Source organism: Schistocerca americana, chromosome 7 (assembly GCF_021461395.2).
Source record: "Schistocerca americana isolate TAMUIC-IGC-003095 chromosome 7, iqSchAmer2.1, whole genome shotgun sequence".
Classification (NCBI taxonomy): domain Eukaryota; kingdom Metazoa; phylum Arthropoda; class Insecta; order Orthoptera; family Acrididae; genus Schistocerca; species Schistocerca americana.
Genome location: NC_060125.1, coordinates 468,035,728 through 468,063,447, shown reverse-complemented (window position 1 = coordinate 468,063,447; position 27,720 = coordinate 468,035,728). Strand labels below are relative to the sequence as shown.

The following is a 27,720-nucleotide window of genomic DNA, read 5'->3' as shown; positions in this document are numbered from 1 at the left end:
CCCTTGTATATATGATAACGCCATCATTCAAATTCATCTAGAGTAACATTCACTACAGCACCGAAGATTACGGTTTAATGCATCTCTGACAATTAGGTCACAAGACAGAGAGCTAAAACTCAGGTTGGGAAAGGAAATCAACCATGTCCTTTCCAGTGGAGAGATGATTAGCTTTAACATATTTATGGAAACCATGGAGGATTTAAATAAAAATGGCTGGATGTGGACTGGAACTGCCACACTCCGAAATTCTGAAATCTGTGTGCTTCTCCAAGGAAATATTCATGCAACAGGAATATGCAAATGACAGTTTTTGCTGTTTATGTACAAATTTATTCAAATTCATATTTTTAAATCAATTTATTATAAACATATAACATTATGAAGGAGTTGCATATTCTTGTGCAAACTGCTGCGCTAACCGGTCAAATTCTGCTTCTTTTTGAAAGTAATCTTTCACAAATGGGTGATCTGTATGAGAATCTTTCAGCTGGCTCAAGTAGCGGTTGCTCACCTGAAACAAAATAAAAATATTAAATTCTGTGGCAGTGTCGTGGCAGTGTTAAGTTAATAAGACTTATCAAGGTAAAAGATCTGCAACTCCTACAAAAAGTCTCACAATGTTACAACACTATACTTTCAAAACTGTGAAAAATACTAACCATCATTTTCCATTCCTCCAAAAATCCCACACAGAGTGCAAGGAGAAGAAAGAGCTTTATAGATCCACTGATCTAAATGTTTTTAAGTATGTTGTGCTACAGCAAAAATCTTATGATCTTCACTCTCATCCATTAGCAGAACATGTTAAGTACAATTAACATGCAGCATACCATAATCATTTATGCTAAACAAGAAAGGGGGAGGGAGAAGTTGGTTGATACTGAGAAAAAAAGAGGAGATAATCATCCTGACATATTAACTCCCCCCCCAACAAATTACAATTGACTGCAAATAATGCAAAATTTTCGTTTGTCTCTCATGTATGTAATGGAGAGCATAAAGACATTTGCCTCATAAATTAAAGGCAATAGTCCAAAGTGGGGTCGTTATGACAGTACAACAGAGCACTAGAAGCCCTTGGATACTCCCACAACAGGAGGAAGCTAATGGCCTTATATTAAAGTTTCTTTCTGAGGCTTGTCCCTATGAAAGTGTGGCTGCTCACACTCTCACTTACACACAGATATTCATCCCTGAAAGTGAAAGTATGGAGATGTTACAGTGTCTTGTCTTGTCCTATCCCCTACAAATGTTCTGAACTGCTATGGCAATTAACTAATTTCCTTTCATTTCAGAATACTCAATATTTTCTTTGTTATTTTATCTATTGTGTGTGACACAGACACGAAAATTCCTTTCTGCAAGCTTCATTTGTGTCAACACCCTCTGAACTGTGCAGAGTTGTCACTGCAACTCATTAAATTTGCTCAACACGCTATCTCCTCAGACAGGTTGCGACAGTACAAGGTTCACTTAATCACTGTAAAATTACGATTGGTTTGTAGGCCATCCTTCACTCTGGCAACTCACAAAACAGCTGTGACCTTTTACTACATGTGTAAGATGATTTATCCCAGGTGTACTAAGAATTTTAGTATGTTCCACATCAAGTTCTACATGACAGTTCTGCGTACAATACGTAAATAGTCTCATTGCTCAAGGACACAACTGAAAAGTCACTGAATTGTAAAGCAAGCAACGGGCTACAAGAAAGAAGGATGAGGAACAGGTATCATCTTCAATTACCGTCACTTAATGAAGAAGTGTCAGCACCTGGACATCCATTAGCTAAGGCAGTACAACACATTTCCCAAAGAAATTTGAAAAAAGAAATCACTTCTGAAGACACTGTAGTGCTGTATCAAACATTTTAAGGGAGCCACTGTTATTTGGAAATTTTTGTAAGTTCCTAGGGGACCAAACTGCTGAGGTCATTGCTCCCTAGGCTTGCACACTACTGAATCTAACTTAAAGTAACTTATGCTGAAGACAACAAACACACCCATGCCTGAGGGAGGACTCTAACCTTCGGGAGGGGAGGGGGGGGGGGGCGAGGTAGCCACACAAACCATGGCAAGGCACCTCAGACCGGACAGCTACTCTGCGTGGCTTGAGCCACTGTTAACTAAGTGTGTAGCAGAGAAGTCACAACTGCAAAATCGGTGGTTCGATTCTTGAGAGTAGCAATTTTTTCTATCACCATCATCATTTAATTTTTTTATTTTATTTGAATTGTAGATTTATTTTCAAATGGAAATGTTGATTAACAAGTAACGAATTCTAAATTTTAAATAAAAAATAACATTTTGTATCTATTTACTAATCATCTGAAAATAATATTAAAATTTATGCAGCAATGCAAAATGTCTTATCTTTAAGTGAAGAATACAATTCAATCTTTACAGGCAAGAAAGTATTTTATTTTTTATTTGATCTTTCACATTTTTGTATCCAATTTTAATTTATTGTAAATTCTCACTTTTTTATGTGATTAGTAACTAAAATCAAAAATTATTTTTATTAAAAATTATGGTTCAGTGCCTGTTAATATAAAATATACATAAAAGGTAAAAAATGTTGATATACTTGAGAATGAAACCAGCAAATTCACAATTATAATACTTCTATGCTACGTACTCGGCTAACAGTGCCTCTGTTAAAACACATGAAAAATTTTGTACTTAACAGTGTTCTACAGATCTTCAAAGACAATCATTTCATGTTTGTTGGATGACTACATCAAACTGCTTTAGGAAATTTATGTCTGGGCAAGGTCCCCTTGAGAAACACCACCCCAAAATAGAATTCTAGTACCATAAATAGATGCGCACATTCCCTAGATGAGAACTCACAACTCCAGCCTCTGTACCATGTGTTGGCAGAAATAAGTGATTTGAAGACTAAACTATTGTGGATAATATATACTTCGTAGTTGCACAAAAGGCAAATAGCATCACAAAGAACAAACTAACAGAAGGAAATGGAAATGGTACTACAGTGCCATACAATCAGGTACTTTCAAAAGGTACTGTGAACAGGCTTAACAGCTTTTGTACTTACAGCGTAAGGCGGAAGAAGCATGAAATGTGTTGTGATGTTTTATTTGTCATTACGTTTCAATTCAAAATGACACTTCACTGGTAATAATTACGGACAGAATTGACAAGTAAGTTGGTAAATTATGATGTGCCTGAGATATTTCAAAACGCTCAACTACTAATTATAAAAGGGCACCACCACATTAACTAAGTTTAGAAGGCTGGAAAGTAAAAATAAGTATGATTATCACAGTACATTCCTTTGACATATATTTGAAGTCACTACTCAACTTCTTCCTCTCTACAAGACCCATGCCTTCTCTGACTTACTCGTGTGGTTTAAATACTGAAAATAAGGAATAGTGCAAGTACAATCTGTATAAAAATTTACAACTTAAGTCACTACCAGTGAGTTGTGGGCTGACTGAAAAATTGTTATAATACACTCCTGGAAATGGAAAAAAGAACACATTGACACCGGTGTGTCAGACCCACCATACTTGCTCCGGACACTGCGAGAGGGCTGTACAAGCAATGATCACACGCACGGCACTGCGGACACACCAGGAACCGCGGTGTTGGCCATCGAATGGCGCTAGCTGCATAGCATTTGTGCACCGCCGCCGTCAGTGTCAGCCAGTTTGCCGTGGCATACGGAGCTCCATCGCAGTCTTTAACACTGGTAGCATGCCGCGACAGCGTGGACCTGAACCGTATGTGCAGTTGACGGACTTTGAGCGAGGGCGTATAGTTGGCATGCGGGAGGCCGGGTGGACGTACCGCCGAATTGCTCAACACGTGGGGCATGAGGTCTCCACAGTACATCGATGTTGTCGCCAGTGGTCGGTGGAAGGTGCACGTGCCCGTCGACCTGGGACCGGACCGCAGCGACGCACGGATGCACGCCAATACCGTAGGATCCTACGCAGTGCCGTAGAGGACTGCACCGCCACTTCCCAGCAAATTAGGGACACTGTTGCTCCTGGGGTATCGGCGAGGACCATTCGCAACCGTCTCCATGAAGCTGGGCTACAGTCTCACACACCGTTAGGCCGTCTTCCGCTCACGCCCCAACATCGTGCAGCCCCGCCTCCAGTGGTGTTGCGACAGGCGTGAATGGAGGGACGAATGGAGACGTGTCGTCTTCAGCGATGAGAGTCGCTTCTGCCTTGGTGCCAATGATGGACGTATGCGTGTTTGGCGCCGTGCAGGTGAGCGCCACAATCAGGACTGCATATGACCGAGGCACACAGGGCCAACACCCGGCATCATGGTGTGGGGAGCGATCTCCTACACTGGCCGTACACTACTGGTGATCGTCGAGGGGACACTGAATAGTGCACGGTACATCCAAACCGTCATTGAACCCATCGTTCTACCATTCCTAGACCGGCAAGGGAACTTGCTGTTCCAACAGGACAATGCACGTCCGCATGTATCCCGTGCCACCCAACGTGCTCTAGAAGGTGTAAATCAACTACCCTGGCCAGCAAGATCTCCGGATCTGTCCCCCATTGAGCATGTTTGGGACTGGATGAAGCGTCGTCTCACGCGGTCTGCACGTCCAGCAAGAACGCTGGTCCAACTGAGGCGCCAGGTGGAAATGGCATGGCAAGCCGTTCCACAGGACTACATCCAGCATCTCTACGATCGTCTCCATGGGAGAATAGCAGCCTGCATTGCTGCGAAAGGTGGGTATACACTGTACTAGTGCCGACGTTGTGCATGCTCTGTTGCCTGTGTCTATGTGCCTGTGGTTCTGTCAGTGTGATCATGTGATGTATCTGACCCCAGGAATGTGTCAATAAAGTTTCCCCTTCCTGGGACAATGAATTCACGGTGTTCTTATTTCAATTTCCAGGAGTGTAAATAAATAAAAAGACATCAAATTATGTAAATTGAAGGTGGAGGGGGAAGAAAGGAAAGGAAAAGAAATGAAGGGGACTAATCAACTGTCTCATTTAATGGCATGGTATAATGAGTATTTGAGTGCAACCTCATGGAGCAATGTAAAATACCCACTTTCAGTAAATGTGTAGTTGCACTATTGTGATGAACATGTATAAATATCAGCATTTGCTTAATATGGTATAACTGTTATATTTCTCTAACAATTGTCCTACTTTTTGGGTGTAACAATGAATCAGCTGATAAGAGAAAGAGTCACTCTTAAAACAAAGCTCTAAGAGCAATGTTTCTATCAATATTATATGGGACCGATGAGCATGCCACTCAGCATGAGATTACTCCCAAAATTAGTGAAACATACTTAATTAAATTAAACACTTCATTCATCTTTACACTTCACTTGTTGCTAACAAATACATTTAAATTTAACAACAAAAGTAAACACATTTATCTTCTGTATAACATGAGTTACTCTTACTTGGAAGGATGGATTTACAAATACTTGTGATCTTGGCAGCTACTCACCTCTTCTGGTTTGGACATGTGTTGTGACAGAACAATCAAGTTAATAAGTGTGTCAGGATGATTGCTGTCTTTTTCCAATGCTTCCTGCAATGCTGCATCTGCTTCCTCATATTTTGCCATGCCAATAAAGCAGACAGCCTGACCATTTAGCAATAAAGGTGTGCTCACATATTTGTCACACATTTCTTGGAATATGTAGTACGCCTCTTGCAACTTTTCACCACCCTAGAAAATCGAAAATTAAAGTGTTGAAATCTCAATAATGTTTCTACATCTAAGGTATACCCCACGAGCTTCTATATGGTGTGTGGCACAGGGTACTTCTGGTACCACTTTCAATCTGCCCTAGCCAGCCCCTCTTCCTCCGCTCCATTCATGAATTGTACATAGGAAGAACAACTGAGAGTAAGACTCCCATGTCTTGTACATTCTCCAATTTACTTGCTGTGATCATTTAACGTGATTTATGTGGGAGGAAACACTACACTGCCAATTTCTTCCTGGAACACACATTCTTTGAATTTCAACACTACATCTCTCCATTGCAAATGCCTTTCTTCTAGAACCTACCACCGAAGACTGCTGAGCATCCGTGTAACACTCTCACTCTCATACTAAGCAATCCTCTGTCTAAACCCACCACTCTTTGTTGGATCTCTCTCTCTCTCTCTCTCTCTCTCTCTCTCTCTCTCTCTCTCTCTCTCTCTCTCTCCCCCCCCCCCCCCCCCTCTCAATCCTACTTGATAAAGATTTCAGACTGATGAGCAATACTCAAGATTTGGTCAAATACGTGTTTTGTAAGTCACTTTCTTTGCAAATGAATTACATTTCATTAAGATTCATCCACTGAACCTCAGCCTGGCATCTGCTCTTTCTAAAACTAGTTTTATTTTTACGTCATTACAGATGATATACTTAATAATACAAGAAATAAAGACTATGAACATCATACAGACCAAATACAAAAACATAAGCAACGATATCAATCAATATATACATAGAAATATATAATAATGCAATTTTTTTTATAGTCATTCTATTCTGAATATCATTTCACGATACGAGCAAAGAAATAAAATGTAATAAGATGCATAAATACTTGGAATTGACATGAATGAGGCAAATTAAATTACTACATAAGCTAATATGAGGACCAGGAAAAGAAGCTGAGTCACGAAAAACACAGCCTTGTTCAAAGCTGTCTACTGCTGCCAATATCAACAACTTGCACTAAAGACAGTCATGGCAATGGTGGTAGGAAGTGGTGCAGTTAGGTGGAAATGTTAGAATTTGACTACTTTTCAATGTTAAGATTATTAGAGACTAATGACCGAGTCATTTGCAAAAAGAGGGATGAATCAATCAACTGAAGAAAATCTCAAAATTCGCCACAAGTGATTTTGAACTATCACAGAACCAAAATCAATGCACGCATATGACATTTGAACACCACTACTCAATAAAAGAGTTTTCCTTCACTAATGTACCAACTCCCTCAATGAGAAAGGATTAGGTACTGCATCTACACAATTACTCTGCAATTTACACTAAGTGCTTGAACAGTGTTTGGGAAAAACACTTAAACCTTTCTGTGCGAGTTCCGATTTCCCATATTTTATTATAATGATCATTTCTCCCTATGTAGGAATGCATCAATAAAATATTTTCGCATTCAGCGGAGAGTTGCATGATTTAAATTTTGTGAAAAGATCTTGCACCAACAAAAAATGCCTTTGTTTTAATGATTGCCACTGAAACTCGTGGGTATCCACAATAATACAGAACAGGCTGCTCTTCTATGTGCCCCGTCAATACACCTGGTAAGGGTACTGTACCATGCACCAATACTCCACTATGGGACGGACAAGGGTAGTGCAGGCAGCTTCTTTAATAGAACTGCTGCATCTTCTAAGTGTTTCACTAATAAAACACAATCTTTGGTTCATGCATCCCACAACATTTTCTATTAGATGGTTCCAGTTTTTTATTGCTTAGAGACAACTGCCACTTTTCACACCATACAAATGTCTTGCCTGCATCATTTTGCAATTGGTTTTTATCTTACGATTTCACTACATGTTAAATGAAAGCGTCGTCTGCAAACAATCTAAGAGGACTGCTTAGATTGTCTCCTAAATAATGATTAGGAATAGCAGAATAAAAATTCCTTGGGAAACACTAAACATCACATCCATTTTATTCAATGACTTTCCATCAATTACCATAAACTGTGATCTTTCTGACAGAAATCATGAACCCAGTCACACAATTGAGATGATACTCCACAGGAGTGCTATTTAATTAGAAGCTACTTGTGAGGAATGGTGTCAAATGGCTTCTGGAACTCTAGAAATATTGAACCAATGCGAGATCCTCTGCTGACAGCACTCATTACTTCATACTGAATAAAGAGCAATAAAGAACAATAATTTCTGAACCATAGTAGTGGAACATTATAAGGTAAACTTGAGGAAGATTTTGTGTAATTTTTCTGGTCACGTTATCATATTAGATGGCGATTTCAATTTACCATCTACAGACAGGCTCAAGTGATTAAGATGAGTAGTAAGAACAGGAATCATGTGAAATTGTTCTAAATGCTTCATCTGAAAACTGCCTTGACCAGCTAATCAGAGAACTAATAAGCCGATCTCCTGGTCACAAACCAGCCTGAACTTCTCAATTCAGTTAGCATAGACCAGGGCATCAGAGATTATAAGGCTGTTACGGTATCACTGAATACAGCTGTAAATAGGAATGTAAAGAACGAAAGAAAGATATTTCTGCTTAGCAATATATATTTAAAAGCAGATTTCAGATTACTTGAGCGATCAACATGAAAAATTCATCTCCAGGCCCAAAAATGTTGAGCATCAATGGACAAAATTCAAAAGTATTGCACAATATGCCTTACACAGGTACGTGCCATGCAAAGGTGTGAAGGATGAGAAAAACCTGCCTGATATGACAGCTGTGTTAGAAAGGAGCTATGAAAGCAAAGAGAGAGTCACTTCAAATTCAAACAAAGGCAAAACCTCACAGTCAAACAAAAACTGGACAAAACCAAAACTAGTACAGGGAAAGCCTTGCTTGAATTGTGTAACAAATTTGAAAGTAAAATTCTCCCACTGACTTCAGAGAAAATTCTATCAAGTTTTGGTCTTACGTTCAGTCAATAAGTGGACTGAAGCCACTTTTCACACACACTGTGAAATGAAGGATGACGGAGAGAAGTCTGAAATACTAAGCATCTTTTTACCAACTATTACACTGAGAAAGATTGTATTGCAATTATTCCTATAAATCATTGTACAAGTGTCAAAATGACATACCGAAATAAGTGACAATAAGAAAAAAAGCAACCAAAATCAATCAACAGGGGAAAGGCCACTGGACCTGATGAGATACCATCACTCCCTTCATCTACGAGATCCAGAAAGCAATAGATACCAACACTCAGTTCGAAGCCACGGTCCGTGGTTTTCAGAAGCCTTTCGATACAGTGTATCTTGAGAAAAGACCATGAACATAAGCATAAAATGAGATTTGAGCTCACGTGGAGGCTCTCCAAAATCATACTTCCTGTGAACCATTCATAACTGGAACACAAAAGAGGGAAGTGACATGACTTGTAGAGTACAGATCTAGATATGTAAGCATTAACATATTGACTGTTGCATGAGCCAATGGTGGCTCACAGTTACATGGGTTGTGACACCAGGTGAGCCATATTTGGTTCACGTATACATTGTACTGTGGGCCACATGAGCTATAACTGGTTCACATGCAGAGTTGTGTTTAGAGGCCTCATGAGCCTAATACGGCTCACTGATAATGTGTTTCAACTATGGGTTTAAAAGTGGTGGCTCCACTGAACACTCATGTTTGTAGCACTCAATATTTTTACAATTGGTAGCCATGGTGATTCCTAACTTCTGTTATATGGTACAGAAAGATCATTTTTGAAATCCTTTTTGGAACATGTTTGTAAATGCTCAAGTGCTGTGCAACTTGGCAAACAAAGGATCAAGGACTCGCATACAAATAATTCCTTTCAGGGGGCATTTGACTCTACTGCTATTGAATGCCAAAGATCCACAACCACAAACAACACCACAACCATTCCATGAAGATAACAGCCATCGCCTTGTGACAGTAGAGGGGCCAAAGCAGAGCAGTCAAAGATGATGTTATAAACAGTCTGCGAAGAACAGAAGAAAGAAAGAATGCTGCTAAGAAAGTGAAGAGGGTATACACTAAATGCAATAAATGTGACAGTTTTATGTGCAACAAGTGTTTTAGTGATATTGAAAATGCTGAGTAGAAGTAGAATATTACGAGATCTTTATTCATGAACACTGTCAGACCAAGTAAAAAAAAATTGTAAATAATATTATATGCAGCTAATATAATCAAATAAATTAAGCATTTCAATCATTCCTTGAAAAAAGATTTTTTTATACCTATGTGGTTTTAAATCTTATGAGCCACATGTGCCACAGATTATAATTGTGTTAAAATGTTGTTGGGCCACGTGAGCCATATACGGCTCACACCTGTTATCTGTCCAGATCAGTCATAAATTGACATTTTATCAACCAACTTAATTCTACATGTTCAAAAGAAGACATCTCTTGCAAAAAAATCTATTTGGCTTCAGAAGTAATATTCGTGATTTCAATGTGGCATAGCAACGCATGGTACAAATTACATCATGGCAAATCAATGTGTTAATTATATCAAAAGTCATACTGCTTCAGCTGGCATACTCCATCTGCTTGTGCCTTATTTAGTGCTAGCTAGCACAAATGCTAAATACTCATTTCACCTACTTCTACTCAACAGTAACTGTGTAACGTCACAAGTATATAACTTTATGTCATATCTGATGTATATTTTTAAAGTGAATAAATTCATCTAAAACTATACTCTGTTCATCATAAGAATAAACCTCATGTAAACATAACACTATGTATTTTTCTGCATTTGCTGGAACCTTATTGGATTTCATTTCACATGGAGCAGAAGCCAAGCTGTCTCGATTACAGTCAAATACGACAATGAGGATACGTTTTATGCTGTGGTTCATGCGTACATCAACTCAGCGATAATACGGGACAACAGCTTTACTGGCACATTTAACTTGGACAGCAATAGCCAGGCACCTGGTTCAACTAACCTGCAGTGATGTGGACAGTTGTAGTAAAGATGTAAAAAGAGATGAGCAGAGAACAATATAGCCTTGAATGTCATTTAATTTTTGAACATAAGGAAATAAGGGTACAATCAGGCAATTTGCAAACATAGTACTGTAATTAAAAACAAGGGTGATGAAGATTCATGACTTTAACAAGGGTAGTTTTTTCGCACGAGCTACCTGTGGCATAAAACCGCACTGCTGGGATTTCACCACATAGTTAAATATTTTAAGTCACTGAATGTATTACAGTCAGTTGTTTGGTAATCTTTGAACTTCTTCCATATTGGACTCCACGAAGTCTTGTTATTTCTTGCGATAGATCCCTTAACTTTGCTCCAGATCAATTCCATTGGTCTCAGATTGCAGTGTTAAGGTGACAAATGTAAAAATGCATCATTTGTACAGTGTGCACGACACTGTGAAAATTATTGTATTCCATTTTTTTACAACACTTACCACTCTGGATCGTGTGCGACCACATCTGTCCTACAAAAACAATGGGCACAGTCTAACAACAAGTATTTGATATTTCATTTTTCTCCAAAAAATTTAATAATGTAATGTTTTGTTAACTTCAAGATCTTTAAAAATCTATTTTAAAATATTGATAATTAAGAATGTGTATTTGCAATGAAAACCAGAATTTTGTGTGTGATATGTGGTTAAAGACTAGCATTTTTCTTGAAAAAATGATGGTTAAGTATGAGTTAATTATCATATATTTGATAAATTTCATATTTAAATGTTTTAGATATTCAAACTGAACTAAAAAAAATTATGGATCACAATGGGTTCTGAACCGCTGCTCACCAGACCACTCGATTATTGAGCAACGATGATACCGACTACGCCACGAATGAAAATTGCATATTTACTCTTATATTTATTATAAAGTGTTTTTTGAAAAATGTCAAAGCTGACTTTTCTCTGTAATGTTTTGAAATACATTAGGAACAACTTGTTTCTATCCATTAATGGTGTTTCCCACACATTTCACTACAAAACAGGAATCAGTGTCATTGTTTTCCACACTACATATGAACAGCGAGACAATCAGAGCACAAGCAGTGCTTACAGCAACTGTAACTGTACACGATTTTTGAAATAAAAATTACTCAGCTAAAGTATGATTAAGAAACATGTTTACAGCTATTAATACATCAAATATCAAAGTTTCATTTACAGTGACACAGTAATAAGATGTCTAATACATAAGTTGGACCTCGTTCCAAGAGTGGAACACCACCAGTGTACAAGGGCTACAGCTGAAGACCAATGTTTTGTTTTGTTTACATCAGATTTATTCTTATGATGAACTGACTATAGTAACGAATCGCACTGGTACACAATGTTCACAGTTTTTCATTGTGCACCAAATATATGTACATTGTTTCCACTTAATACTCTCCAGTAAGCTCCATAAAGCTAACCCTTTATGTGTGAGAATATTGGGGGGGATTGTGGATTCCATCCCATTTAAGAACAGGTGTTGTGACAAGTTTACTGTCATAACATGACTACTTTTACTGAAAACTGAGTAGTATTTACATACCAAACTGGTGAAGATCTTTAAATCAGTTCAACACTAGATACAAGAAAATTTTCAAAACTGAGTAAAAAAACAATTCTGCTTTGTTCCTCAGCAACAACCTTTCCCTCACTTATCTCCAACACATTAAGTGAGGAATAGTCAGTACTGCAGTGATATGCAGTGTCAAATGGAATTTTTCTGTGTAACTCCACAAAATAGGTGCCGTGTTATCCGATATAACTATCTGAATAAATGGCAATGTTTTCCAGAAATCACAAGATAACAAAACAATGAAACCTCATCAAGTCCTTTTAACCCATTTTTCCTCACTAATGTACTGAAGAGTCATGTTCAAGACTTCAACTCATACTTGTTGAACATGAGGTTTATGAGGTATGATGGGCCATCATTTTATTTGCATTAGCCTTCTGAAGTATGTTCAGCATCTTTTCCAGCGTTCAGCTGAATTTGCTGTTGACAGTCTTCTTAACATTCATTGTTCCACAAAGAGAAAATTATTTCATGATATTATATGAATTTGCTGTTGACAGTCTTCTTCAGATTCATTGTTCCACAGAGAGAAAATTATTTCATGACATGACAGTTAAAGCAAAATTTTACAACCATACTATCAATGGTCGTGTGTTAAATAACAGAAAGTTAAAACAATAAAATCCAACACAAACACTGAAAATCAATTTGAAAAAAGAAGATATTGACTGAACCCAGCAGTTAATTAAAGAGAGTTAGAAAGACAAGTAGTTCAGTTGCAGTACACTGCATTTTCTGGTGACAATGAGGAACCAACAAACCAGTCACAGAGAACGTGGTAGTGCCACTACTGCATGTCAACTGAAGGAATCCTTACACTTTTAGACCAAAATCTACAACATATTGTTCACATTAACCTCTTCACATTTTCTCTCCGTGGATTCTGATCATGTAACAACTGGTGCTTTGCTTGTCACTGTTAACACCACCTCCTTCTGCACCAACATTTTTAATGTCCATAGTTCATCATCACTCAACATTACTTCTGCCAACAACCAGCTGACTACAAAGTCGCAACCTATTTCCCGGAAACTTTGACTTAACAATAAACTCACTCACAACTAATGTGCTCCCGGAATTATCCCCTGCAAACAAATATGCAGCACTGTTATAGATTCTCAAATGCAATGTCCTATGAAATCCTGTATGTGGACAAACATGGCCCACCCAGGATATCAACCTCTTACCTTGTTCCCATGCACTGATGATATCTTTATGATCTGAACTAAAGGCACGGACACCCTATTCTCATTCCTCCAGAGCATCAAAACTTCTCCTTTACCTGTGTTTGCTGGTCCTCAATAGTGCAGTAAGTGCCATCTTCTTGGATGTTGACCACTACCTCACTGAGGGGACCAGTATAACCTCTATTCAAATAAAACTTAGCAGTGAGTCACAGTACATCCACTTCAACAACTGGTACCCAAGACACACAGAACTTCCTTCTCATACAGGTGAGCCATATGAAGGCACCACATTTGCAATGACAATTAGTCCCTCTAAAAGTATGGGGAAAGTCTTGGCATGGCCTTCACAGAAACAAAACCATTCTCCCAACACTGTCTGGAAACAGATCTTCGGTGCCTTATGTTCACACCCACCCAACACCTCTCGAACATTGACTGACCACCCACAAAAAAACGACCCCCACATGACTCAGTATCACCCTACACAGAAACAACTGAAGCACATTTACCACAAAGCCTTTGGTCACTTCTCATTATACACTGAAATAACAAATACCCTCCCACATATCTTCCTCATCCCTCACTCATAGATGTAATCCATAGGCCACTCAACTTTCAAAATATCACTGTCTGTCACTCTTCTCCTGCTCGTAATATCAAATCCCATTGGCTGTATCCTGTGGAAGACCCAAGTGTGAGACCTGACTAATAGATCTTCCAATCACCCATATTCCAGCCTAGTTAGTGTCATACTCTTATCACAGGAAGCAAAACCTGTGAAAGCAGCTGGCCTATTAATGTAACGTCTGCACCTCATTCTCCAAGGGTATGATGATAAATTATTAACCCCAATAGTTACTGACAAGCTGTGGCAATGGGCCAAGCAAACTTCTCAGTTGCAGAGCACGCAGTGCAGAGTGATTTTACTTCTATGGCTGGTTCAAAACCCATAAAAACAGCAGTTTTCCTAGACTGCTCAATTGGGAATTCTGTGACCAACCTTTGCAATCCTATTAGTAACCGTTGTAACCCTATTAGCCTCAATCACCAGTCCTACATCTGTCATCACCTCACCAACTGTTCCCACCCCATTTCCATCATACTGCCCTTACATGAGATTCATGCATCCCATTACCCTAGCTTGCCATTGTAATCTTCCCTATCTTTCTCCAAGTACATATCCCTTGCTTTCCATATGTACAATTTTTTTCTTTCTTTTTCCAAGGGATACCACAAATACACCCTGTGCTGGGGTCTGCTAACTCCTCTGCACGCATTACTTTTCCTACCCGTATTCCATCTAGACTGTTGCCCTTCTCACTCTACACCAATTTTCAGTTGCCCACCACTCTCTCCAACTACATAGTCAGGAGGCTTCAAATTTTTTTTGTGTGTGTGTGTGGGGGGGGGGGGGGGGGTCACGCGCGCGCGCGTGTGTGTGTGTGTGTGTGTGTGTGTGTGTGTGTGTGTGTGTGTGTGTGTGTGTGTGGAGGGGCTAGGAATGCTCGCTCTCGCGCGCTCTCTCTCTCTCAAGCACGATTTGATCTTAAAGCTAACGAATTTTTCATCCATTCTACATTCCTGTCCACTGTTCATCACTACTTATTTAGTGAGTAGTGCTTTATCCACACACAAACACCTTGTGATGTGACCACCGTCTATGTTCAGAGTCAATGTGCAACAACAACTCACAGAAGGCAGGTGGCAGCACTAGCAGTGGAGGGTATATAAAAAGTGCAGTTGTCCTAAGGCAGAAACAGAACGATTTCCTGATGTTCAGAAGGGTCTGATCACTGGCTTTTGGGCCAAGGGTGAAACCATTTCTGAAACAGCTAAGCCTGTACACTGTTTGCATGCCACTGTGGTAAAAGTATACTGTTTATGGTAAAATGGCACCATCCAAAATCGACGCCCAGGTAACTGTGGTACGCCACAGGCCATAGATGACAGGGATGCACTGACAGCTGCAGAAGTGTGTATGAGCACAGATGTGTACAAGAAAATAGATGTGCAACCACTGAGCAATTGATTACCCAGATGAACGAAAGGGCTACCAAAACAGTGTCTTCTCAACAGCCATTCAGCAAATGAATCTTGCTGCTTACAGGCCTCTGCAGCAGGCACCGGTTCATGAACCCAAGGTGACTGCTGTCTATTGGCGACGAAGGCTGGAATTTGCACACCAATACTGCAAATGGAGGTCCACTTATGGTTACAGGTGGCATTTTCAGATAAATCATATTTTATGCTCCATCAGACAGATGGTCGTTGATGTGTATGGCCCTGCAATGATCAACAGAAGGGTCCAGGCCTGAGGAGGGAGTATCGTGGACTGGGGAATGTTGTCATGGCATTCCCAGCGTGACGTCATTCTGGAATGCACACTGGACCAACACAATGTATGCATCTGTTCTCAGGTACAAGTCCCTACATGAAGTTTTGTTTCTTCCTCATCTTGATGGCACCTATCAGCAGGACAGTGCAAACAGGTCACACAGCTATGAGTGTATGTGCATAGCTCGAAGAGCACCATGATGAATTTACCATACTCCTCTGGTTTCCAAACTCCCCCAATTTAAACCCAATCAAGAATCTGTGGGACCACCTTGATCAGACTGTTCACAACTTGGATCCTCAACTGAGAAACCTAACACAGTTGGCCACAGCACTGGATGATACCACATCCCTGTTGGCACCTTCCAGAACCTCATTGAGTCCATTCCTGCACGTCTGTGCTCCAAAAGATGCTTACTCACTCTTTTGATATGTGGTCAGACTAATGTGACAGGATTGAGCATATTACAGGGCACCAGACTGAAACGTACAGTTGCTCCAAATCCAGAGTGAGAAGCAGGTCAACAAAAGTTTCAGAAAAAAAGGACCAATGTAGAAAACCTTATGAACAGAATACTGTAAGCAGAAGTATTTACTTTAATGTGCACGTAAATTGTAGGTGTCTCGAAATTGTGCCCAGGTTTTTCCATCATATAAAGTGCGACTGGATTTTAATACAAATATACTCTTTCTCAAACGTCATATAATTCAAACTCGGGACCTTTGCCTTTCGTGGGCAAGTGCTCTACCATCTGAGCTACCGAAGCACGACTCACGCCTGGTCCTCACAGCTCTACTTCTGCCAGTATCTCGTCTCCTACCTTCCAAACTTCACAAAAGCTCTTCTGCAAGGTTCGCAGAAGAGCTTCTGCACACACACACACACAAAGTATTTACATCATTTCACAATTTTATTTATATTTGTTTCCATGGAAAGCAATATATGCCTTAAACAGATGCATAATGTGGGTGTGAACATTCTGGCACACGGCAGCACCAATGGTACTAATGATTTCTTGGAAAAGTAGCCTCAAGAGCATTGTTGTTATTGAACATGGATGCCCTAAATTCTAAAATGGTATCGAAGGTACTATTCCTGTTTTTTATGTAACATGTCTTCACTCTTTGTGAGTCTCCATCCTGCAGAATTGCCACTTTTCTCAGAGGTTTTCTCACAAATGCAGGACCACGAGATATTTTAACAAAGTGTATGTTTGTTTTAAAATCTCTTGGAACATCTCACGGTGCAGAGCTTGGGTGTGAATTTAAATACACACTGTGTGTGTCTGGTGGGTGTTATGGATCAAGACAAACAGGTAGAAGCAGCATTTCTTGACTTCCAAAAAGCATTTGACTAGGTACCAAACCAACAAGTATTAATGTATGTTCACATGGGGTACCAAATGAAATTTCTGAGGTTTTATCAATGGAGATTGCAGATGTTACCTTGGATGGAGTGTCATCGACACAGTGTTTTGGGACCCTTGCAGTTGACATTTTATGTTACTGATCTGGCAGACTAGTTTAATACTAACCTCAAAGTTTTAGCAGATGAAGCAGTTATCTAAATTAGGTACTGACTAAAAAAAGGTACAGAAACAGCCAGATCCTGAAAATATTTAAAATATGCGAAAACTGGCAACTTACTTCACATGTTTAGAAATGTAAAATTGCGCACCACACAAAACGAACAACTATGGCATCCTTGACTACAATATCAATGAGTAACAATTGGAGTTATTCAAGTCATACACAAGGGGGGGGGGGGCTAACAATTTGTAAGGTTATAAAATGGGAGAGATTGCTTACAAAGCACTCATGCACCACATTCTGAAATACTGCTCATCTGTGTGAGACCCGTACCAAATACGAGTAACTCATACTCATTTAGTTTTTTAACTTACTGACATGACTTTGGTGCCCTTTTATATCAAAATACTTAACTTTTTTTACCTTATACCTACACACTTTCAAAATGTGACTTCCATTAGTTATGCACCACACACCCCATCCAAAGTCTATTTCTTGCCAAATTCATTGAAGTGTATCAGGCTGGACTTGTTCAGTTATGAGGTAGATTCTAGCTCAGCTCTGGTAGAGAAGCCAGTGAGGGTGGAACAAACACCTTGGCCCATCCACTCGCTGGAAAGCACAAATTTAGGAAATTCCGGATGTCTGACAGGTAGTGTGATGGTGCACCATTTTGCATAAACTGTACACTGCATTCTTTGCCATCAATGTCAAAATGGGTAGATTGAAAAGGTTTCCAGCATATTTAAGTACCCTAGTCTGCTGAAGGTTTTCTCTTGGAAAAGGAAAAGTCTGTAAACTTTGCTCCTCTTCAGTGCACAAAACACATTCAGTTTAGGCCTATCATGTTCCAGAGATTTTTGTGAATTTTTCCTGTTTCAAATCCTGCAGTTGCATTTATTAACCCTACCACTCAAATAAAAAGTTGACTCATCACCAAAAATAATTTTTCCAATGAAATCTTTGTCCAACTGAGGTAACATTTCCGCACAAAAGTCCTTAAGAGGAATCTTATCAGTGTCTTCCAGTTCTTGCACCATTGTGTACTTAAATGGTCTGACATGCAATCATTTCCTTAACACATATCAGTCATATGTGGGATGTCCAGCTCTTGAGAAGAATGCTCAGTTGATTATTTTCCTTCCTTCGTTCCATAATCAAATGGAATGGGAAGAAATCCTAATATGCAGTATAACAGACTGTACCATCTGCTATGCACAGTGCAGTGATTTAAGGAGTATAGATGTAGATATCAAAGCCTGAAAAAAAGGAGGATACGGAAAACACAAAATATATAACGACAATGCCAAAGATGCTGATCATGTCAAACCATAGGCTGCAGGCAGAGCATATATTTAAGTAGTATTGTATCATTACAGACTGCGCCACAAAGCTGGAAAAAACAAACACTGAATTGAAAATTTTTCTTCTGGTGATAGATACAAGTGCAAGCTGTTCACAGGAAGATGAGCGAATGTGCATATGTTACGCACTGCTGGTACAACATTTGCATTCACATATCAGTTTATGCTTCAAGTGGTGGTGACAGTGTCACCTACTGGCCACAGAACCATCTATCAACTGCCGTGTATTGTATGCATACACAACTAAAAACTGAGGCGAGAGCATAACGAAAGTTTAAAGGATTTGTGAAATCAAAACAGATAGTTTCATGTTGAATGATGGTGTTTCTTGCTACTAATTCCACATCAGTTCTCATAGTCAATTTGAAATTAAAAAAGATCCAGTAGTAAAACAACTGTCATTACTGTTTATCCAAGTTTTACTTAGAGATTATTTCTGTGGTGGCTTCCCTAACACGTTTCATTTCCAAAATGAAATGTGACTGCCAATCAAAAATTATTCAATGTTCTAGCAACAAAAACCTCTGTGCACAGTGAGGTTCCCACGGATTTGACTGATATTTTAAAACCATCTACACAATTCTGTGGATATCACAACATGCAGCCACAGTTCACTGAACAAAAATAATGATGACAAACACTTCTCTAAAGAAGTAAAAAGAGCTGTTAATGAGAGGACTTGAACGCACTACTTTTAGCATACCAGCCACATAACCTCACCACTAAGCTACAAGAAAGTTTCAACAATCAGTGTTGTTATTAGTGCTTTAGTCTCCTACCGGATTGCAGGAAATTCATTTTTGTTTATTAATCACAAATGAGAGCCCACCAGGGTAAATTATTGCAGGGTGTCATATAATATGTGGGATCCTACACTACACAACTGCACACGTGGCTCCAGAAAGTCTACCACTATCCTGCGGACCTCTTCTTGTAAGGGAAACAGTCCCAGGAGTTTGTACAATAAAAAATCAATGTTGTTTTTACACACACAAACAAAATTACCATTTTAAAGAAATTAAGACAAAGGGGAAGGCAGTTTCAAAGCACTGACATACTGAAAAATTTGAAATGAAATTTACATTTTTTTTTTTTTTGCTGATAGTTTCTGGTGATTTCCCACTATTATTTTTGCAAAAACTCTAAATTCTTCTGAGTGTTCATCTCACTGGTTGAGAGAGAGGGTAGGGCAACTCTAATATTTTTGCTCTCCTGCCCACAACATTCAGCAACATTGTTACTTTTCTAACTTCACTCCATTAAGTACTAAACCTTATCTTTCTCTGAGGAGTGAAAAGAGTATTTGGCTGTGCCCATAATGGGGCAGGAATCACTTTGGGACTCATAAAAGTATTAATTTGTGACAACATAACACAACAATCATTTTGCAGTGGCTACATGTGGAATGTTCTGTATTAGATCACAAAGACTGGAAGAGACCAAACAAATCCCGAGTATGCCAAAGTAGACTGACTTGTACTGATCCAAAACCACACAGCTCTTGCTCATCTGTTTGCATTTTAGAACACTTGTAATAAAGTTGCTGGCAAAGTTCTTACCATGTAGATATTAACCCATGCCTGTGCCAATTGAGTCAAAGTAGCATCATCATCCTTCTCCTGCATGACTTTCAATTCTTTTTGTGCAAGATCTGGGCGATCCATTTTTAGGTATATCTGCAGCATAAGTGCTGAGCTGAAAATGTGGAAACCAGTATAAAAACAATATATCATTCAGCTATAGTTAATTCTGAACACACTTCATTATTGCTTAAAATGTGGAAACTATTACAGAAAACAATCACTGAGTTACAGTTAACGATGAAAACATTTCGGTATTGCTTACCATTCCAAATGATCTGTATTATGCAAGATTCTCAGAGCTGAATCAAAGTTTTCTTCTTCATAATATATAGTTGCTGCTGATATTATGAAATTCACATTTTTGGGATCTATGTTGCCAGATGTTTGATCATCTAACTTTGTTACGATTGAAAGTCTGAAATGAAAACACAAGAAACACAGTAATCACACGGCCGAACTATACTTTCATAAATTTGTTGAGGGCGCTAATACAAACCTTTTATGTTTGTCACTGAAATATTCAGCAAGTACTTTCAATGGCTGTAGTTCAGCAGGAGATGCTGCACTGATTTCATCGATAACAACACGATACTTCTTTTGTGCTATGTAAGCTCTGTACAAGAAGGAGTCACGCTCAGTCTGCAATGCTGGATTTGACACCTGTAATTTGGGCAGCAATAAATAATCATAATTCACGAGACATAAACCACCATAATAAAGCTAACTGTTGCAACACACTTGCTATTTTACAGAGAGAGAAAAAAAGTGCTGCAGTTTGTCTTTGGGGAGGTAGACGTAAAAGTTTTTAGATTAAAAAGCAATAAAACTAAATCAGTCATTTTCCAGGTATTAACACTCCTTTCCTTTCATTTGTATCTCTCCTGATTCATTTGTTAGATCAGCTCCCACTTTTCTCCAATACTTGTGTCTCTCATTCTTTCTTTTTCGTGCTTCTATTATCTGCCTCTCTTTCCCATGATACTGGGACAATCTAAGACTGGTCACTACAAATGATATCACTACTTTTTATATCTATAACCTTGTTGCAATTACATCTTTTAGAAATTTGTCAGTTTACTTACGTCATAATGGACAAATATGTTTAGCAAGTTAATATTCCAATTAAAATACAGTCATTTTATTTGTTAGATAATTACTAAATGAACGAAAATCCTGGGTTTGATATTAGCTTCTGGATTCACTTGTTTGCCATAGTAAAGGTGTAACTTCATAAAAAGATAAGAAATTACAACTCACATGGCACCCTTCAACTTTGAAATACAAATCACTTCATGAAAACACTAAAGGAGACTGGATGAGATTGTGGTGATGGGGTGCACGACAGAGTTGTGTTAAGAGATTACGTCACTCTAAAATTCAGGAGTAAGTAAGAAACACAACATTTTTTTGTTTTCTCCAAAAAAATTCCTGCCTCGACATACAGGCCTCCAAAGATGACACTGTGAACACCATTCTGAAGATGCGAATTTTGGATTTTTAAAAAATGCTGTATCTCTGTAACAGTTCTAGATATTTTGTTAGAGGTTTTTTATTTGAAAGATAAATGCTTTATGATTACAATGGTATCCTCCATTTGAACATATCTGTCAAAGTTCTTTTACAGTCGCATTTTGAATTTTTTTTTAATTTACAGGAACATTTTTTTATCAAAAATGTCAATCAAGAAAAGTTAGATTTTTTTCTGTTGATTAGTACCATGTAGTACTATATTCTCTGTACAGGAGAGCTTTCACTTTTAAGCTGGACAGGTTTTATTTTTAAAAAATCATTTTTTTTAACACTCGAGGGTAATGTATGTTTTCACTGAGGTTGTTTCTTACTGATTTCTCTGTTACAATGTCTCTTTCTATTGTCTTTGTTGCAGTTATTTCTTATCACTTTCTTTCTTGCAGTTATTTCTTTTCACTTTTTTGTAGTTTCTTTGTCATGGTTGTTCATTGCAGGTTTCTCTATTGTAGTTGTTCAGGGCTAATTCGTGAAAAGGCTTCTAAGAAATCTGAGACCATCCAGTGAGTTCTGTGTTTTCATGAGGAATTTGCCAGTTGACATAGTCGCAGTGTGTTTTGTGAAAAGGACTGTTCGAAATGTCTTCTGACTGGGTTCACAGGAGGGTGAAGTGTGATATTTGCATATCGATAAAAGAGTGATATAAATATAAGACAAACAAAGAAACAGACTTTGTTCAGGCTAGGAATAAGTGTTCTCATTTGAAGACTCTATTTCAAAGTGAAGATGTTCCCAGTGACAACTTTTTGTGTTCTAAATGTTTTGGCAGAATAACAACAATGTTAGTATGTGAACAAGGTGAAGCCTCCAATGGTGCAGATTTTGCATCAACAGAGGAAGAATTAAATACTGTGAACCAGTCAACTACAGGGTAGGAGTTAGTCATGTTAAGAAACCATGGTCAGTGAAGTCGAACCATAAGCTCTATGCCTCAAGAAAGTTCAGAGAAATTACTAAAGCTATGGATGAACACTACAGCCAAACTGACCACACTCTTCAAAGTAGAAAATGGTTCAAATGGCTCTGAGCACTATGGGACTTAACATCTGTGGTCATCAGTCCCCTAGAACTTAGAACTAATTAAACCTAACTAACCTAAGGACATCACACACATCCATGCCCGAGGCAGGATTCGAACCTGCGACCGTAGCGGTCACGCAGTTCCAGACTGAAGCACCTAGAACCGCATGGCCACACTGGCCGTCTCAAAGTAGAAATTTCATCTTCAGAAGAAAATGAACCAAAGCACTCTTGCACTTCTTGCCAGGAATTTTACACAAATATCAATTCAGCTGCTGAATATTGTGCATCCACATGCAAAAAGGTGCAACTTTTAACTATTATTCCAAAACCATTTTCAAAGAAAACAATTTTGAATCATGTTCCATCAGTATCAAAGTACACGGTAGACAAATCAAGAAATGAGAGGTCTGTAGGAGTCTTTGGAAGACCAGATCCCTATTATGGTCATCCTGTAGAAGCAGCTCAAGTTCAAACTTTGCAGTCATTTTATATGGAAGATAAATGCAACTGTCCTCTCCAGAGTGCAAAAAAAAAAAAAAAAAAAAAAAAAAAAAAAAAAAAAAAAAAAAAAAAAAACTTTAAGTGTAACAGTTGAAGGTCAAAAAGTTGTGAAAGTGAAGTGGTACATGACTTGCAGTATTAAAGGAACTTTTACAATTTATAACAGCAACTTTACAACTTCACATACTGGAAGAGCAAAATTTTATGCACTACGACATAGTAGTAGTTCCACACCCACCCACAGATGCCTGTTTATTTGTGTACTATGCGAATTTTGGACTTTGTGTGGTAACTTTGAAAGACTTACTGGAGCATGTGACATACGACACCTTGGTTGAGCGTGTGACGTCATTAGTAATCTATGACGTAAAGCGAGAGACTTGTTTGTTTCAAGAACGTGGTGACTGCCCTGGAAAGGGAGGACTGTCTTTACAGACACTTGGCCTGGAAGACGTAGCAGATAACTCTGCAGAAATTACATATGCAACATGGGAAGTAACTAAACTAATTAAGAAAACTGTCATCTTTGACACTTTTATTGATGAACTTGGTAAATGGTCAGTGAAAGCAGTAACACACAAGCATCTGAAGAAATTGCAACAACAACACATTGCAGACGTGAAAGGGTGTGTCCAGGCTGAAGAACTATGTTTAGTGCTTCACTGTGATTTTGCTGAGATCTCGTCTGTAGTTCTCCCACAAGAGGTACAACAGTATCATAGGTGTAATGACCAGATTTCAATTTTTACAGGAGTGACATATTTTCAAAACAAGACCACAAGTGTTGCAGTTATGAGTGATGACACAGGTCATGACTCAACACATGCTTTGCTAGCAATGCACAAAATACTTCAACTGCAAACAGGAGCAGAGGAGATCATCATTATTTATGATGGTGTTCCTAATCATTTTATAAATTGTTACCAGCTGTTTGAATTGAGTAAGTTGCTTGTGCCAACTGACTGGGTATACATAGCTACTGGTTACGGGAAGGGGCCTTGTGATGATGTAGGAGGCCTGCTGAAGCACCATGCTATAAACCATAATCTTTCCAGACCAAATACAGCTGCAATTCACAATGCTCAGGATTTTATGAGAGTTGTGACATCTTACACACCCACAGCCCTCATTCTTTTGTCCAAAGAGGCAATCGAAGAATTCCGTGAGCAGAAAAAAGAAAATTGGTCCAAACAAACTATTCACGTGAAAGGAATTCAGAAGACACATTTTTGGAGTCAAAGTGATGGCCGAACTCATACTGCACGCAATTTAAAGAGCAAAAAAGAAGAAATTTTGTTTGTTCGGCAAACACCTCAGAAACAGCAGGATAATATTCAGATACACAACCTGAGAAGGGGGATGTTTGTGGTGTGTGTATGTATGACTGTGATTGGTGGATTGCAGAGATTATGGACACCCGTTATGAGTTAAACGAAATTGTAGTGAACTATATGCTACCACATGGACCAGCTGCTGGATATAGGTTTCCAGCTGAAGGACAGCAAGAACACCATGAGTGCTCACATCCTCTTCACACTGTTTTGAAGACTAAGTGCTCCAGTTCCTGTTGGATCAACAGGAAGGCATCACTATCAAAGGAGGATACTGAAGCAGTGAAAAACATTTTTAGTTCATTGACTGGCTAATTTCAGTACAAAACAGAGTGCACAGAAGTTGTAAAAATTGAAACATTTAAGTGTTTGGACCTTTCACATACATTTTTGAACCATTTAAAATGCTTGAAAAAATGAGTCTCTTACTAATACTTTAAAACTAAAATTATGTTACATAAGGCTAGGTTTTGATTTTTATGAACCTGTTTCGTCATAATGTGGTACTAAAACAGGTTCTATGTATGGCAAAAATTTCAATTGTATATAAAACCTGTTCAATCTAAAAGTGGAAGTTCTCTTTTTTAGGGAATGTGGACTATATGGTACTAATCAACAGCAAAAAAAAATAAAAATTTATGGATCAGCATTTAAAAAAAGAATTTCGTTGTAATCATAAAGCAATTATCTTTCAAATAATAAAAAAACAACAAAATCTCTAGAATTGTTCCAGAGATACAGCATTTTAATTTTTTTTCCAAAATTCACATCTTCAAAATGGTATGCATAGTGTCATCTTTGGAGGGCTGTACCTCGGAGCAGAAAGTTTTTTGGAGAAAACAAAAACAAAACAAAAAATGTGTGTTCCTTACTTAGTCCTTCATTTTAACATATGCTAAATTCATTAACATCCAAGACTATGAAAGTAAGATTTTTTCCTAGGCTGCTTGAGTTGATATGGACTATGCCAAATGAACAGTAAACACAGTTAGCACCAGTAAACCACAATCTGACAATAAGGTGATCAATCTCACTTAATGGAGGTTTCAGAAAAGTGACCGATTTAAATACTACAGTACTCTGATTTTGTTTGACACTTATTTCTCATTACTGTTAACTTTGCTAATAGGTGGATGTAAATGTTTTCCTCTTGTGAATATTCTCTTGGAGCATGCAATTACAATTTTTCTACAAGTTAAATAGAATAAAAGCATGATGTGTATTAAGAGATTTGATATACTGGAATGCTGGATTAATGATTATCAGAAACAACTCTAATCGCAGTGCAGTTACCAAGGTTTTACGAACCTGATAGCAAATCCACAATTTATGTAGGATTTAGTAAACAATGCAATAAGGTGCCAATAGACCAATGACATCAACATGGTGAAGATACAGACCTCAAGACATGACCAACAGATGACTTTTTCACAACTCCAAGTTGAACATGAGAATATATTTATACTGCTACGGCATTACTTTCATCTCATTTATTTTCATTCACTTAACAGCTCTACTGTTCACTAATTGTTTTTATGGCACTGAACAGTGTTGGTGTCTTATGGTTGGTGAATATTTGTGTTTTCTTGCTACACTGAATTGCAGATATTTAGATGTTATCTTTCTGCATCTGTTTTGTCACACTTGCTGAAAGACTGTTTGCATGCAGCCTGAGAACAATTCTGGATACATGAAACACACTACAGTGAGTGGTAATTATCCACATCTGAAAATTAGTATTTGATCTCCACTTGGTATAATCTGTTATTTTGGGGTTCCCCTTAGGCTGCAATGGCTCAGGGCTGACAGATATTTACGGTAAGTTTTAATGCCAAAATTTGATTTAATATTAATGCAGAGTTATCTTTGCTATTATGTAATATCATAATGGTACTTTTACCGTGTGGTAACTTAGATAATAGGCCTCTAAAGCCTTGTTATTAGTAAGACCTTGCTCTCCCTCCCTGTGTCTCTGTGCGTGGGTGTTCTTTCTTTCCGAACGCAATTTGGGAGAACTGCATTTCCAGTGCAATGACACAATTTACGCTTCCATAATTTTTCTGTTGCAGGGGAAAATGAAGACAGAAACTGAGGATGGCAATGAAGGAGAGATACTAATTCATTAATCTATTCCAAACTTCATTTGTTAGAAATAGGCCTAACACTACAGCTAAGGAGATATAATTATTGTAACTAAATAATGGATCAGTGAACATACGTTATTTGGCGATTCTTTATTCAAGTTTGTTGATGTAAACAAAATTCGAGGTAACGTGGTAACGCACGTTTCATAAAAAAAAGCCATCAAGACAGTAAAACTCCAGTAGCACACACTGAAAAATTGTGGTTTACAGCTATCTGCTGTGTGGTCGTGGCGGTGGGTGCATCAAATATTAAGTTACATGACTTTCTCAGGTTAAGGAAAACAGAAATACAGGTCAACAACCAGAAAAAGTCTATATTTGTTCTTACCTTAAGTTTCTGAGCTTCATTTATACACTGTTGATAGTTTCCAATATAAAATGAATTTTTGACATCAAATAATTCGTCTACCTCTCCCTGCTGACGTGCCATTTCAAAACAAATCTCTCGTCGCAGACGCTACGCCACCTCTCTGATGGGAATCAAAGTATTTGCAACATCGGAGCTAAAATCGATTGCGATGAGGAAATCCGGAAGCAACAACCCTAGATCAGCATTTCCAGGATCAATGCTGGAGAGTTTGCTAACAACAATCGGTTTAGGAAATCCAGTAATGGGAGTCCCGGGTAAGTGCAGTGAGTGGAATCTTGTATATATGAAGTGAACCGTTCGAAAGCACTAAGGTGCATTCTCAGCAGCTGCAATATTTTGAAAGACAATAGTCTGGTTCACTTAGCCGTAATTACTCCACGATAACTGCGACAGGTAGCTTGTGTTTCGGAATACTGCCACTAGGGAGCAGTGGTGGAAGAAAAGTGGCTCAACAAAGTACAATCAAGTTGAACTTTTTGTGGCATAAGAGAAGTTGCGTCACTGAAAACTGAGAGTTCACACATGCAATTTCAGTATGGCACTAGCTCGGGAGGCACTTTTATTGTATGT

At 38.4% G+C, this 27,720-nt stretch overlaps 1 protein-coding gene across 1 annotated transcript; it reads right to left on the bottom strand.

Moving 5' to 3' along the window:
* Positions 1-310: 310 nt before the first annotated feature.
* Positions 311-27,265, bottom strand: LOC124622166 (coatomer subunit epsilon). Its single transcript, XM_047147809.1, has 6 exons — positions 27,109-27,265; positions 20,751-20,914; positions 20,517-20,669; positions 20,231-20,366; positions 5,475-5,699; positions 311-514 (listed from the first exon to the last, which is right to left on the bottom strand). Exons 1-6 carry the CDS (start codon positions 27,208-27,210, stop codon positions 380-382), a joined length of 915 nt encoding a protein of 304 aa, XP_047003765.1. The 5' UTR covers positions 27,211-27,265; the 3' UTR covers positions 311-379.
* Between the last annotated feature and the right edge of the window lie 455 nt (positions 27,266-27,720).